The sequence below is a fragment of the Spermophilus citellus genome (assembly GCF_964194105.1).
Source record: "Spermophilus citellus genome assembly, chromosome: 1".
NCBI lineage: Eukaryota > Metazoa > Chordata > Mammalia > Rodentia > Sciuridae > Spermophilus > Spermophilus citellus.
In genome coordinates this window covers 228,836,242-228,851,130 of record NC_138182.1, presented here as the reverse complement: position 1 = coordinate 228,851,130, position 14,889 = coordinate 228,836,242, and the positions used below count along the sequence as shown (strand labels likewise).

General features: G+C 34.2%; 1 protein-coding gene across 9 annotated transcripts in view; it reads left to right on the top strand.

Moving 5' to 3' along the window:
• Nucleotides 1–14,889, top strand: part of GFM2 (GTP dependent ribosome recycling factor mitochondrial 2) — a 63,184-nt gene that overhangs the window by 9,573 nt on the left and 38,722 nt on the right. For 7 of the 9 annotated variants that reach the window (XM_081310374.1, XM_081310372.1, XM_081310369.1 and 4 more), the window contains exons 4-10: nt 1,548–1,605; nt 2,476–2,573; nt 4,281–4,406; nt 5,465–5,553; nt 11,632–11,720; nt 13,441–13,501; nt 13,746–13,925. In XM_081310374.1, the coding sequence (XP_081166500.1) occupies nt 1,548–1,605; nt 2,476–2,573; nt 4,281–4,406; nt 5,465–5,553; nt 11,632–11,720; nt 13,441–13,501; nt 13,746–13,925 (701 nt within the window). Of the gene's footprint in view, nt 1–1,547; nt 1,606–2,475; nt 2,709–4,280; nt 4,407–5,464; nt 5,554–11,631; nt 11,721–13,440; nt 13,502–13,745; nt 13,926–14,889 lie in introns of those variants that run through there. The other 2 variants (XM_081310376.1, XM_081310375.1) reach the window with 2 other exon arrangements.

Below are 14,889 nucleotides of genomic sequence, written 5' to 3'. Positions count from 1 at the left end.
ATCAGATAGAGCTCTAATCTCAGGAGAATACAAAGAACTCAAAAAGTTAAACAACAAAAAAGCAAATAACCCAATCAACAAATGGGCCAAGGACTTGAACAGAAACTTCTCAGAAGAGGATATACAATCAATCAACAAATACATGAAAAAATGCTCACCATCTCTAGCAATCAGAAATGCAAATAAAAACTACTCTAAGATACCATCTCACTCCAATAAGAATGGCAGCCATTATGAAGTCAAACAACAATAAGTGCTGGTGAGGATATGGGGGGGCGGGGCGGGAAGGTACACTCATACATTGCTGGTGGGACTGAAAATTGGTGCAGCCAATTTGGAAAGCAGTATGGAGATTCCTTGGAAAGCTGGGAATGGAACCACTATTTGACCCAGCTATTCCCCTTCTCGGACTATACCCAAAAGACCTAAGAAGAGCATACTACAGGGACACAGCCACGTCAATGTTTATAGCAGCACAATTCACAATAGCTAGAATGTGGAACCAACCTAGATGCCCTTCAATAGATGAATGGATTAAAAAATGTGGCATTTATACACAATTGAATATTACTCAGCACTAAAAAATAAAAGATCATGGCATTTGCAGGCAAATGGATAGCATTAGAGCAGATTATGCTAAGTAAAGTTAGCCAATCCCTAAAAAACAAATGCCGAATGTCTTCTCTGATATAAAGGGGGGACTCAAAATGGGATAGGGAGGAAGAGCATGAGAAGAAGACTACCACTAAATAGGGAAGAGAGGTGGGAGGGGAAAAAGAGGGAGAAGGGGAGTTGCACGGAAGATGGAAGGAGAACCTTATTGTTATACAGAATACATATATGATGTTGTAATGAGAAAAAGAAAAAAAAGTGTGTCACATTAGATTGGATAGAGAGAAAGGATGGGAGAGGAGGGGGGAAGTAGGGAGGATAGGAAAGCAGCAGAATAGAATTAACAATATGATTGATGTATGTACATTCCATGTGTGTATTATATGTCAAAATACATTTTGCTGTCATGTATGACTAAAAAAAAATAAAAATAAATCATATGGGTAAAAAAAAAAAAAAGGTATGGTTCCTAAGATTATTGAAGTAAGGAAGGTTCCTCATTGTACAAACATTAATTATCACCTCACATGAGAATCACTCTGGCCTCTTCAAGCCTTAGGAAATGCATCTAGGACTGGGCATTTAAAATTGTTTTTTGATTGAGGATCTACTAGTCCCTTACTGTTACCATTATGAACACTAATTCCAATTGTACAATTCTATAAATAGAGGTTTAGTAGGTGACAAAGAGTAAATCTGTATTTTTTTAAGAATATGATCTAGAAACTGATGTTTAAAAACTTTTACCTTGTACAATTGTAAATTACCATAGCTTTTTCTTTACCAGTTGTAGGAATGTAAATTTTAGTTATTGAATTTTATTTGGCTTGAATTTTACTTTATTTACAGTCACAGTATTTATTTAAAAATTTTTATTTGTAAATTCAAGGAAAATTTGATTTTTAACAATTCAATTTTAATCTTCTTTTCATTAGGCTCAATAGGAAATGATATCAAATCTCTTCATTCAGTCATTAATCCTCCTATAGCTAAGTAAGTACTATAATTGCTTTTTTTTCTATAAGCTCTTGAGAAAAGTTACAAGTTTCTTTGATGGGCATTATTCATGCACACTGTAATTTCTATGATTTTCTACCCTAGCTAGCTATAAATAGTTGATATATATCTTAGAAATTATTTTCTTGCCAGGTGTGGTGGTGCATGTCTGTAATCCAAGCAGCTCTAGAAACCGAGGGTAGGAGGATTTCAAGTTCAAAGCTAGCCCCAGCAACTTAGCAAGGCTCTGCGCAACTTAATGAGACTCTGTATTAAAATAAATAATAAATAAAAAAGGAATGGGGATATGGCTCAGTGTTTAAGCAAACCTGGGTTAAATCCCCAGTTACCCACCCACCCCCAAAAAAGTGATTTTTTTTTTCTCAATTTAAAATTTTATGAGTAACAACAGTACACTTTTCATAGAAATGAGCATAAGGTATTCTCAAGGTTATAGCTGGCCCTTTTGTTATTTAGTTGTTTTACCAGATAATGTTATAGAATATACACTAAATCTGTTTTTCATTTTTCTAGTTTTTCTGTAATTATATGTAATTATATAAATAATAACCCACTTTGCTAGGCTTGGTGATGCATTGTAATCTTAGCAACTCAGGAGGGCTGAGGCAGGGAGAATCACAAGTATGAGGCCAGCCTCTGTAACTTATACCTTCTCACAAACTAAAAAATTAGAAAGTGCCAGAGGTATAGCTCTGTTATAAAATTCCTCTGGGTTCAATCCCAGTACCAAGAAAAGAAAAGAAAAATACTAACCAACTTTGAATTTTGCATAGCATAGATATTTTGATTTTACAGTTTTATTAAAGTACACTTCATAATGCCTTTTTAAAAATTCTTTTTAAACAGAATCCGTAATATTGGAATTATGGCTCATATTGATGCAGGCAAAACTACCACAACAGAAAGAATATTGTACTATTCTGGATATACAAGATCACTGGGAGGTTAGAATGGATTCCTCCTCTCCCTATCCCTATTAGCCAAAGCATCAATGGAAAATATTTTGATTAAGAAGTCAACATAGAGAATTTGAGTATGGTATGGAGTCACTGATGCCTAAACCACAACATGAAGATAAGGTAGTTGCAATACCCACTAAAGGGTCTTTTTAGATTCAGTTAAACATTCAGACTCACAAGACTGTTTTGAGTCCCATCTAGTACTGATCTACTTAAAAGGATATAAGACAGAAACTGTAGCTTACCAACAACATGAGTTTTTCTTTCTATGAGAGCTACCCTAGTTTAGAAAACTCGTCCTCCATAAGAATGAATATCTCTTGTTACAACTCCATAGGCAATTTCCAGGTTGGAGATAAGGGACATGCCATACGCCCTTGGGCAAGCTCAAGTTATTTATTTCCAAGTAATAGTTCTTCTCAATTCACATTTAGTTTACCAGTCAGAAGTTATTTTTTTACTGTTTCGCCTAGTAAGTTGACATCCTTCTATTATCTGGTTTCTAGAAGGAAAGAATTGGAAAGTTAACCAAAGATTCTCATATATAAAAAGAAAGGATTTTGTTTATTATTAACCAATAATAGTAGTATTCATCTAAATGTAGAATTTATTTTGTAATTGTAACGTGGAAATTGTGGTTCTTGGCTAGGCATGGATCTTCATGTAGAACTTTTGTTTGTTTGTTTGTTTGGTTTTTAAATAATGATTCCCTAACCCCTCTCTGGAACATTCAGAAGGTCTAGTTTATAATATGCACCACATTGGGAACTATTTCTCTAGACTCTTGGCATTGGCTGAGACTTAATATTTATGGAGGACTCAAGAACTCCAGGATTTGAATGTTCTTGATGATAGGTTGCTAAATGTGCAGCCATTCGAATTTCTCATAGAATTTCTCTTATGTAAATGGACATACGACAGAAAAAGTGGAACCTTGCTAGGTTTCCTCCATTGTGTCATAAAACTTTTAGTAATCCTTCCCTCATATCCTCAGACTACCTACCTGTAGTAAGGGTTGATTTTCAAATCGTCATTTTTTAAAAAATATTTATTGATTTTTAAGTTTTAGGTGGACACAATATCTTTATTTTACATTTATGTGGTGCTGAGGATCAAACCCAGTCCTCGTGCATGCTATGCGAGCACTCTACCACTGAGCCACAACCCCAGCCCCTGTCATTTTTTTAATTGTAAAAAAGTTTCAACAATTTTTGGGTGTAAAATTCATGACATTTTAACCACTTTTTAAAAATTTTTTTTTGTAGTTGTAGGTGGACAGAATGCCTTTATTTTATTTGTTTATTTTTATGTGGTGCTAAGGATCGAACCCAGTGCCTCACGCATGCTAGGCAAGCACTCTGCCACTGAGCTACAGCCCCAGCCCAAATTTTAACCATTTTAAAGTGTACGGTTTAGTATAGATTATGTAGATTAAGTATTCCTTCTTCAAAATGTTTGAAATACCAGAAGTATTTCAGAGTTTTGTTTTTTTTTTTTAACTTTGAAATATTTGCATGGACTCTCTTTTTAAAAAAGCTTTTTCTAGAATGAGGATTTACATAGAGAAAGATGAAGAGCTCTATATTAATAAGCCAAATATTTGGGAAAAGATTTTTTCTTAAAGCAAATTAAACTGTGTAATTAAAACTAAACTTATCATTAAAACTAAACTATGACTTTTTTTCTGTTTAGATGTTGATGATGGAGACACAGTGACAGATTTCATGGCTCAGGAGAGAGAAAGAGGCATTACTATTCAGTCAGCTGCTGTTACGTTTGATTGGAAGGGGTATAGAATCAATCTGATTGATACACCAGGTATGGTACTGTTTTTACCAGTACAGAGACATTGCATCATTTGGGTTTTTTGGTGTTGAGGTTTTTGTTTTTGTTTTTATTGTGGTAAGAAATATATAAAATTTACTATTTGAACCACTTTAAAATATATAGTTTAGTAATGTTATGTATATTCACATAGCTGTGAAAAAATGTCCAGAACTATTTTATCTTACAGAACCAAAACTTGGCACCCATTAAACAATTTCTCCCCTTTATCTGTGACTTGACTACTTTAGTTAGTTCAAATAAGTGGAATCATATAGTATTTGTCCTTTTGTGCTGGATTTATTTCACTGAGCATAAAGTCCTCAAGGATCATCCATGTTGTAGCATGCAACAGGATTTCCTTCCTTTGTAAGATGATGTAGTATTCCAGGGTATGTGTAGTTGTCCCTCAGTATTCATGAGGAATTGATTGTAGGACCCCTGCAGATGCCCAAATCTGCAGATGTTTAAATCCCTTATATAAATTGCATAAATTTGCATATATCCTAAATATATCCTCTCATATACTTATAGCTAATAATATTGTAAATACTTAATAAGTAAGTAGTTGTTATACTGTGTTGCTTTGGAAATAATGACAAGGAAAGAAGTCTGTACATGTTCAGTACAACAGTTTTTTCTTTCAGAATATTTTCAGTCCGTGATTCATTGAATCTACAGATGCATGTGTATGTCCATATATACATATGCATATATATATGTACACACACACATGTTTGCGTATGTATATATGTGTATACAGACTTTTCTTATTGGTATATGTATGTAGGCATATATATATTGGTATGTATTCATGCACACACACTTTTTTTTTTTTTTTTTTTTTTTTGGTACTAAGGATTGAACCCAGGGGCGCTTAACCACTGAGCTACATCCCTAACCCTACTTATTTATTTTCATTTTTATTTTGAGACAGGGACTTGCTGTGTTGCTTAGGGCCTCATTAAGTTGGGATTGTAGATATGCACCACCATGCCTTGCTATTTTTGTTTTTTAAAAAGAGTTTTAAATAATTCTCATTTTTTTCTTAGGTCATGTGGACTTCACATTGGAGGTTGAGCGCTGCCTTAGAGTGTTGGATGGTGCAGTCGCTGTATTTGATGCCTCTGCTGGTGTAGAGGTAAAAAATATTGCCAAAATGAAGATAGAATACCATGGTGTAAAAAAATATAGACTGTATTGGAATTAGTTAACTATAATCTTTTATTTGATGTGTTCAAATAAATCAAAGGAAGTTGGAATTTCATATTGAAATGTGATCTGTATGTGATCTTGGATCTTTCATAGTGGAAGGAGAGTTTACTTGTAGGAAATATAATTAAGTGTCAAGAACTGTGAAGGGCAAGTGGGGCACATGCCTGTAGGCTCAGCTACTTGGGAAACTGAGACAGGAGGTTTGCAGATTCTAGGACAGCCTGGGTAATTTAGTGATGTTCTATCTCAAGAGGAAATTTAAAAAAGGGTCTTGGAATGTAGCTCAGTAGAAGAGTGCTCGTTTACCTTGTTTGAGGCCCTGAGTTCAAATCCTATTATTGGGGGAAAAAAAAACTGGGAAGGTCCTGAGGTTCCCGTTACTTTCAAGCTAACAAGTTAACCTGCCCTAGTTTCATGATTGGCTGAAGACAAAAGATTCATGAGTGGTAGAAAAAGGATGTTTTTAGTTACAGAAGTAGGAACGGCCAGGGTATCATCATTTACTTGTGCTGATTTCTCAAGTACCAGTTTCTAGGGAGTGACATGAAAGGAGTTAGGAGGCAGCTGCACATGTAATGGGTTAAGAGGATTCCTGTGCTTAGAGAACAGAAATATTTTATATAATGTACAACAAGTAGTCCTACTCTTTGCTTTGCAGGGAGACATTATTTTTCAAGGTTATAAGCAAAACTGCCTTTTGCTATAGAGGGAGACACTATCTATATCTTTTTTTTTAAATTTTATTTTATTTTATTGTTGGTTGTTCAAAACATTACATAGTTCTTAATATACCATATTTCACAGATTGATTCAAGTGGGTTATGAACTCCCATTTTTACCCCGTATACAGATTGCTGTGTCACATCAGTTACATTTCCATTGATTTACAAATTGCCTTTCTAGTGACTGATGTATTCTGCTGTCTATCCCATTCTCCACTGTCCCCTCACCCCTCCCCTCCCCTCCCCTTCCCTTCTCTCTCTCCATCCCCTCTACTATAAATCGTTTCTTCCACTTATATAATTTTTCTCCTACTCCTCCTTTCCTCTTATATGTAATTGTGTATAACCCTGAGGCTCACCTTCCAATTCCATGCAATTTCCCTTAACTCTCACTTTCCCTCCCGCCTATCATCCCTGTTTAATGTTATTCTTCTTCTCCAGCTCTTCGTCTCTACCCTGTCCTTGGTTACTCCCCTTATATCAAAGAAGACATTTGACATTTGTTTTTTAAGGATTGGCTAGCTTCACTTAGCATAATCTGCTCTAATGCCATCCATTTCCCTCCAAATTCTATGATTTTGTCATTTCTTATTGCAGAGTAATACTCCATTGTGTATAAATGCCACATTTTTTAATCCATTCATCTATTGAAGGGCTTCTAGGTTGGTTCCACAATCTTGCTATCGTGAATTGTGCTGCTATGAACATCGATATAGCAGTGTCCCTGTAGCATGCTCTTGTTAGGTCTTTAGGGAATAGACCGAGAAGGGGAATAGCTGGGTCAAATGGTGGTTCCATTCCCAGCTTTCCAAGAAATCTCCATACTGCTTTCCAAATTGGCTGCACCATTTTGCAGTCCCACCAACAATGAACAAGTGTACCCATTTCCCCGCATCCTCGCCAGCACTTGTTGTTGTTGGACTTCTTAATGGCTGCCAATCTTACTGGAGTGAGATGGTATCTTAGGGTGGTTTTGATTTGCATTTCTCTGACTGCTAGCGATGTTGAGCATTTTTTCATGTACTTGTTGATTGATTGTATGTCCTCCTCTGAGAAGTGTCTGTTCAGGTCCTTGGCCCATTTGTTGATTGGGTTATTTGTTATCTTATTATCTAATTTTTTGAGTTCTTTGTATACTCTGGATATTAGGGCTCTATCTGAAGTGTGTGGGGTAAAGATTTGTTCCCAGGATGTAGGCTCCCTGTTTATCTCTCTTATTGTTTCTTTTGTTGAGAGAAAACTTTTTAGTTTGAGTAAGTCCCATTTGTTGATTCTGGTTGTTAACTCTTGCGCTATGGGTGTCCTATTGAGGAATTTGGGGCCTGACCCCACAGTATGTAGATCATAGCCGACTTTTTCTTCTATCAGACGCCGTGTCTCTGATTTAATATCGAGCTCCTTGATCCATTTTGAGTTAACTTTTGTGCATGGCGAGAGAAAGGGATTCAGTTTCATTTTGATGCAAATGGATTTCCAGTTTTCCCAGCACCATTTGTTGAAGATGCTATCCTTCCTCCATTGCATGCTTTTAGCCCCTTTATCAAATATAAGATAGTTGTAGTTTTGCGGATTGGTTACTGTGCACTATCTATATCTTTCTCAAGATTGTTTTCTATACAAACATTTTTGAAAATGTAGTCCAGAACAAGGGGAATCAGTGTCTTTTCTAACATAACATGAGAGACCCATTGATAATTGTTTCTCAACAGTTAACTTAAAGGTTCTTGGGCTGAGGATGTAGCTCAGTGGTAAAGCCCTTGCCTAGCATGCATGAAGCCTTGATTTCAATCACCAGTATTGCATAAATAAATAAGTTCTTGAATTAATTTTGAAAATGGATTTATAATAAATAATATATTGCTAGTGGGATGAGTTATATCTTCTTTATAGCTGGTACCTCCTTCATCTTATAATGTCAAGGTCAGCTTCGTGTTAAATGTAGAACCCACATTAGTTCTTTAAACCTTAAAATTATTAATTGTAATATTATCTTTATTAAGTGGTCAGAATTAACATTCCTTAAAAACAGGACACATCAACACAGTATAATGCACTCAGAAGCATATAGCATTACCTGCGTAGTATTCTTGCAAGAAAGAAAAATTAACCTGTATCTAAGCATGAAATCTAAATGAAAAGACATTCTGGAGGTTGCGGGGGAACAATTGGCCAGAACATTTTGAAATTTGGAAAAAAAAAAAAAAAACAATGCAAGCATTACAAATGTTTGGGACAGTGGTAGGGGGAGATGAGATTAAAGGTTCTAAAAAGCCGAGAAAATGTAATTTATGATTCTTGATTGGATCTTGGATATAAAAAAAAGTTCCAGAGAGCATCATTACCATTGGGATGGTCAGAGAAATTTGAACATGGACTAAAGGTATTAGGTAAAAATGTATCAAATTTAAAATTTTCTAAATGTGATCCATAATTGATTATTTAGGAGAAAGTCCTTATTCTTTGGAAATGTATGCTTGAAGTATTAAGGGTTGATGTGTCACAGTATCTGCAACTTACTCTCGTGATCCAAGCCTCATACATACCTGATATTAATTTGGGTCTTTGGGAAGGTAGATGCCCAGATATATGGGAAATTTTTGGAGGAAATGCCTATGAAGATCGAGAGAGAAGAATAAAGGACGAGCACTGAAACCACAGTGCAGGTCTGACATCTATAAAGGAAGCTGGAGGAAGAATTGGACAGGAAGAATCTCAGACTGCCATAATGGTTCCATAAAAGATTGATCAGGCCAATGTGAAGTCCTTGAGCCAAAGTTACTTGTTAGAGGATTACTATGTATAGCGGGAATAGGTGTATATTAATACCTGTGCTGTGCTCAAGGCTTATCTGGGAATAGCTTGGCCTTGACAGGAATATGGCATTAGATCCAGAAGGTCAACAGTTTGGGCCATCAATCAGTTGTGTTCCTTATATTGTAGGTGATCTGAAGTGCATTTGCATAGGTACCACATGCATAAACACATGTGCACACATGTTGATAAAGACAGAAAAAGTAAATATGGGAAAATTTTAGTATTTGGGGAATCTAGAAGTACATGAAAATTTATTCTTTCAACTTTTCTATAGATTTGAAATTTTTCAAAATGAAAAGCTAGGGGGAAATAATACAATTACTAAAATCCTCATCTGAGAGCCCTGGCAGTGGTATTTACTTGCTATAAAGACTGACATGTTTAGCCAAATCTATAGCTTTTAGAAGAAAAAAAAATATCTCCTCAATCTTAGTGTAGGTAACAGTTTCTTAGATCATATAAGAAGCATAAATCATAAAAGGAGAAACTTGATTCATTTAACCTTATCAAAGTTACATCTGCACATTTAATAGCAAAAATAAAAAAAGAACAAGCCTTGACTATGAGAAAATTTGTAATGTAAGTATTATATAAATGTTAAATTTCCTGATTGCAAAATATAGTGTTGTTTATATAGAAGAATATTTTTGTTGGGGGGAAATATGTACCAAAAATTTTATAATACATATGTAATTATAAAATACAAGAAATTATATACAGAATTTTTGAAAAACTGCAATTAACTAAACATATCCCAGTAAAAAAAATGGGCAAAAGATTTGAGTGAACATTTTACAAAAAACTTTTGAAAGATCAGAAAGCACAATTTCATTATTCATCAGGAACATGTAAATTAAAGTCACAAAGAGGTAACCATTTTATAATCCATAAAAATGACTGAAATTTAAGAACGTGATAGTGCATACCTATAATCTCAACTATTGGTAGGCTGAAGTGGGAGGATAGTTTAAGGCCAGCCTGGTCAAAATAGAGAGACCGTGTCTCAAAAAATAAATATGTAAAAATATAAAGAGTGATAGCAAACATGCAAGAGTGTGGAGCAGTTAGTACCCTTATGTTGTTGATAGGATTGTAGTTAGTACCACCACTTTGGAAAACAAATATTTGGCAGTTTCTTTTAAAGTCAAATATATACCTACCTTAAAACCCAGCAGTTCTATATCTTATTCAAATGAAAACATTTGTGCACCAAAGACTTATTCAGAATGTTTATAGCAGCTAAATTCATAAAAGCTCCAAACTAGAAACAGCCCCAGTGCATATCCACAGGTGGATAGAAAAAATAAACTGGTATGTTCATATAAAACAATGAGCCAGTGTATCTAAAAAGGCGAATGAATATCACAAGCATTGTGTTCAATGTTTGCTTCATGTCTGTTCATTGTGTTCTGTGTTCAAAAATAGGCAGAATGAATCTGTGGTGGCAGGAATCAGAACAGGTTGTTTATGGAGAGGAAGAGGCATGAGAAAAATTTCTGATGAAAGCATGTTCTCTATCTTGATTGGGGTACTACTTACATGAATGTCTCTCTGTATCAAAACTCTTTGAGCTATATACTTAAAAGTTTATATATTTTATTGTATGTAAATTTTACCTGAACAAACAACAAGTTGGCTTCAATTATAACTAGTATCAGCACATTCAGCTTTTTATATTTTGCTTAAAAGCTTTCAGATTCCACAGGCACAGATGTTTTAATAGACTCAGACTATATTTATATTGTCAATATGTATAAAAATTAAAATAGTAGAAAAGCATATAAGAATTACACCTTTTGAATACAGGTATTGGTTTCTTTATTCCTCTTAAATCCTCCTCAGTTTACGTGAACATTCAAATACTAATGAAATATGTTGTTTTTAATCATAGTAGCAATTATATTTGTTCTTTTTAACTCACATCAGTTGTCTGAATTAAGGCTAAATTTCCTGTATCACACATCAGAAAACCAACATCCAAACAGTTTAATATTGTGAAATGTACTAGGAAAGATGAAGCCAAACAAAATATAGATTTTCCCATTCTTACCTTTATCCTCTTTCCATGACTTGATACCTTCCAGGTGTTAATTCTCTTTGTATGGAGCCTAGTTCACCCAAAATATTCTCAAACCATTTGAAACACATACTTTATCACATTCCCAGCTATGTTAATTTAATAGCAAAGGAGTGACCTTAGCATTATAAGTACAATGGTATTAATTGTTTCTTTAAATTAATTAATTTATTTTAATTATGTATATGTGACACTGCATTTTGATTCATTGTACACAATTGCAAATACTTTACATTTCTATGGTTGACAATGGTACTAATTCTGTGTTAGAGTTAGGTGCAGTCCATGTTACCATAGGTTTTTGTATCTACTCATTGCATGTCTACTGACAGTTATTTTTGTCTTTTGTGGGCATGTGTATATTTGTTTTACCTCTTCTTCTTTGCTTTAGGCCCAAACTCTCACAGTGTGGAGGCAAGCTGATAAACACAAGATACCTCGAATTTGTTTTTTAAACAAGATGGACAAAACTGGAGCAAGGTATATAAAATGTGTTTCTTTGGCTTATCAATGTGAGAATATAATTGGAACTTTTCATGGACTACAGACTTAAGTTTAGCAATGGCAGTTCTTTCCTATAGGGTATAATTAGTCTTTAGAATACTAATTTATTCCCATAAAAATAACTTCAAAACAGCATAAGTTTGAATAACAGTTTAGAGAGCTGATAGAAGGTAAATCATCTGTGTCTAATGTAGAGAGGCTGAATTGTATTTCCTAGGATCCTAATAAAGTGGTGTTTCGCTGATTCATTTTAGAACTGTACAGAGTAGTGCCTGTATTGCTGAAGGTGACCATGCTCCCTATTGTTGCTAGAGGTAGAGAGTAGAGAATTGTTTCCTGCAGTTGCCTATCATAGTGGCATTCTTCCTTGTCTCCTGATTTTCTTTAGCTACTAGGTATCAAGTTCTGAATAAAAGGAATTGGGAGGGGAGAATATACTTGCTGTAAGACTTGCATATAATGTAAAAGTGAGTTAATGCTGAGATGTACTGGTTATGCTTATTGACTTATAGAGTGGTGATTTATCATTCAAAATGGATACATTGTTCTGAGCATGCATTTTAGAGAATCAAGAACATATGAAGGATTTGGAAAAAATGTAAAAGAGAAATCAAGAGATTTTTGTTGTTTTTTGCAGTGCTGGGATTAAACACTGAGCCTTGCACATGCTAGGCAAGTGCTCTATCACTGAGCCACATCTCCAGCTCTGACAATCAAGAGTATTAAGAATTGGGGGAAAATATGATAGGGAGATATCCTGGTCTATTGTGGGAGAATGGAAAATAAAGATGTAAACTCTCCTTCCCCTAAGACGATCATATGCTTTGTATTAATATAACTCTTCACTAATTCTAAGGCTATTTGTTTAAAGGACTCTTGATTAGTAATAGCACAGCAGCTTTTAAAATGTGCTAGGCTTAGGTTCTGACCCTTCCTATTTGGTATTCCTTCTTGTAGATGGAAGTTTACTGACTTTGTTGAAGTTGTTTAGTGAATGACAGTGCCTATGGTGATGGGGAGGGAAACACCTGATTAGTAGGCTGGTTCTCAAAGACATTGGTGCCTGAGTGGTCTGCCTGTTTGTATAAATAAGCTTGTGTTTCAAAGATGGTGTTTGTGCCATAGTAGCCAACTGTAGTGTTAGTATAGAAATGAGTAGTAGAGCATATGCTATGAAAATGCCTAAGATAGGACTGGGGAAATATCTCAGTGGTACTTGTCTAGCATGTATGAGGCCCTGAGTTCAATCCACAGTACTGCAAAAGCAAAGAAAGAATGCCTAAGGTCAAAGTAAAGAAAAATCAGTCAGTTTGGGTCTTGGAAGAAAGCTGGTAACCTGTTGTGGTAGCAAACACAACAGTTATAGAAGAAATAATCATCGATTCAAGTGAAATCTTGCATTGAATCTTGAGATTATTACTTGTGTAACTTTAATTCATTTAACTTTAATCTCAAAGTTTAATTATGTGATGTTCACAGTAATAATACCCTAAACTCCTGTGTAATAGGCTTATGTAGATATTCAGTCACTGTTATCTGAAATTGATATTGAAATTTATTCAAGTTACTGTACTGTAGCAAACTGTTAAATACTGAACATTAGGGAAAATAAAGGGGTTATTTGAAAGAACATTCGTAAGCCTGTTTTAAGAATTTTTGACTATATTTTTAACCATGATTATTTTGCTTTCTACAGTTTTAACTATGCAGTTGAAAGTATCAAAGAGAAGTTAAAGGCAAAGCCTTTGCTTTTACAGGTAAATTGATTAGTAACATCAGCTCCTTCTTGAGTTTCCTTAGCAATTTATTTGTTGCAATATATATATTTAAGCTCTTTAAAATTCTTTTTATAAAAAGTTGGTGTATAAATAAAAATGGTTATAGATTATGGTAAGAATGATAATTAGCAGTTTGGTCACAGTGGTGTAATTAGATAAATTTTAACACCAGTGCAGTTAAGTGAGTGACCATTAATAATGCTAGTCTCATTCTGTCTTATAGTTACCAATTGGTGAGGCTAAAACTTTCAAAGGAGTGGTGGATATAGTAAATAAAGAAAAACTTCTATGGAATTCTAATTCAGATGATGGAAAAGACTTCGAGAGAAAACCCCTTTTGGAAAAGAGTGATACTGAATTGTTTAAGAAGACAATTGAAGCAAGGAATACCTTAATTGAACAAGTAAAATAAATATTTCAAGTTTAAAATTATATAAGTGTTTAGAAACTTTTGAACATTTTATTTATTGTGAAATTTTATGTAAAATTACTTTTGGGATATGTAAAGTATAATGAATAATAAAAGAAACACCAATATGTTTACCACCCCCATGCATAAGTAGAGTGTTAGCAATATCTTTGAATTTGTGTGCCACTTCCTGTTCATATCTTTTTCCTACTAATCTTCCTGTTCCTGTAGCCAACATACATACATACATGTGTATACACACACACATATATATACACACACACACACATATAACATTTATATATTTTTATCTTGATCCTGGGGAACCCAGAGCCTTGTGCATGCTAAACATACACATACCAGTGAGCTGTATCCCCCATCCCCCAATGTATTATTTTAGTATTTATCTTTATTTTCTTTATAGTTTACTGTAAATATATATAATACATATATATTATACGTATATACTTTATGTATATATTTTATATATGGTATATATATTATATATCATAGTATATGATATATACATCTCTAAAGAACTTAGTTTTGCATATTGTGAAGAGTAATGATACTATTTGTATTTTATTGCATTGTTTCATGTTATGGAGATTCATCCATGTTCTTATGTGTAGTTCATTAACTTTTAGTCTTGTATAGTGTTTCAATATGTGATTATATCAGAGTTTGTTGTCTTTTCTCCTGTGAATGGACTTCAAGGTTTTTGTTTTTTTGCTCTTAGAAGCAGCATTGCTGTGAACTTCTTTATATTTCCTATGCATGTGTGCAAGAGTATCTTGAGGGTTGAACTTTAGAAGCAGAATTGCTGGGTCAAAGTATTTGCCTATCTTCTATTTTACCAGATGTCAATTATTTAGAAAAATTTAAAACCATCAATTTTATACTTAGTGTAGCTCTGGACCTCATCTGTCTTCAAATTTGATAGAAAAATATCAAGATT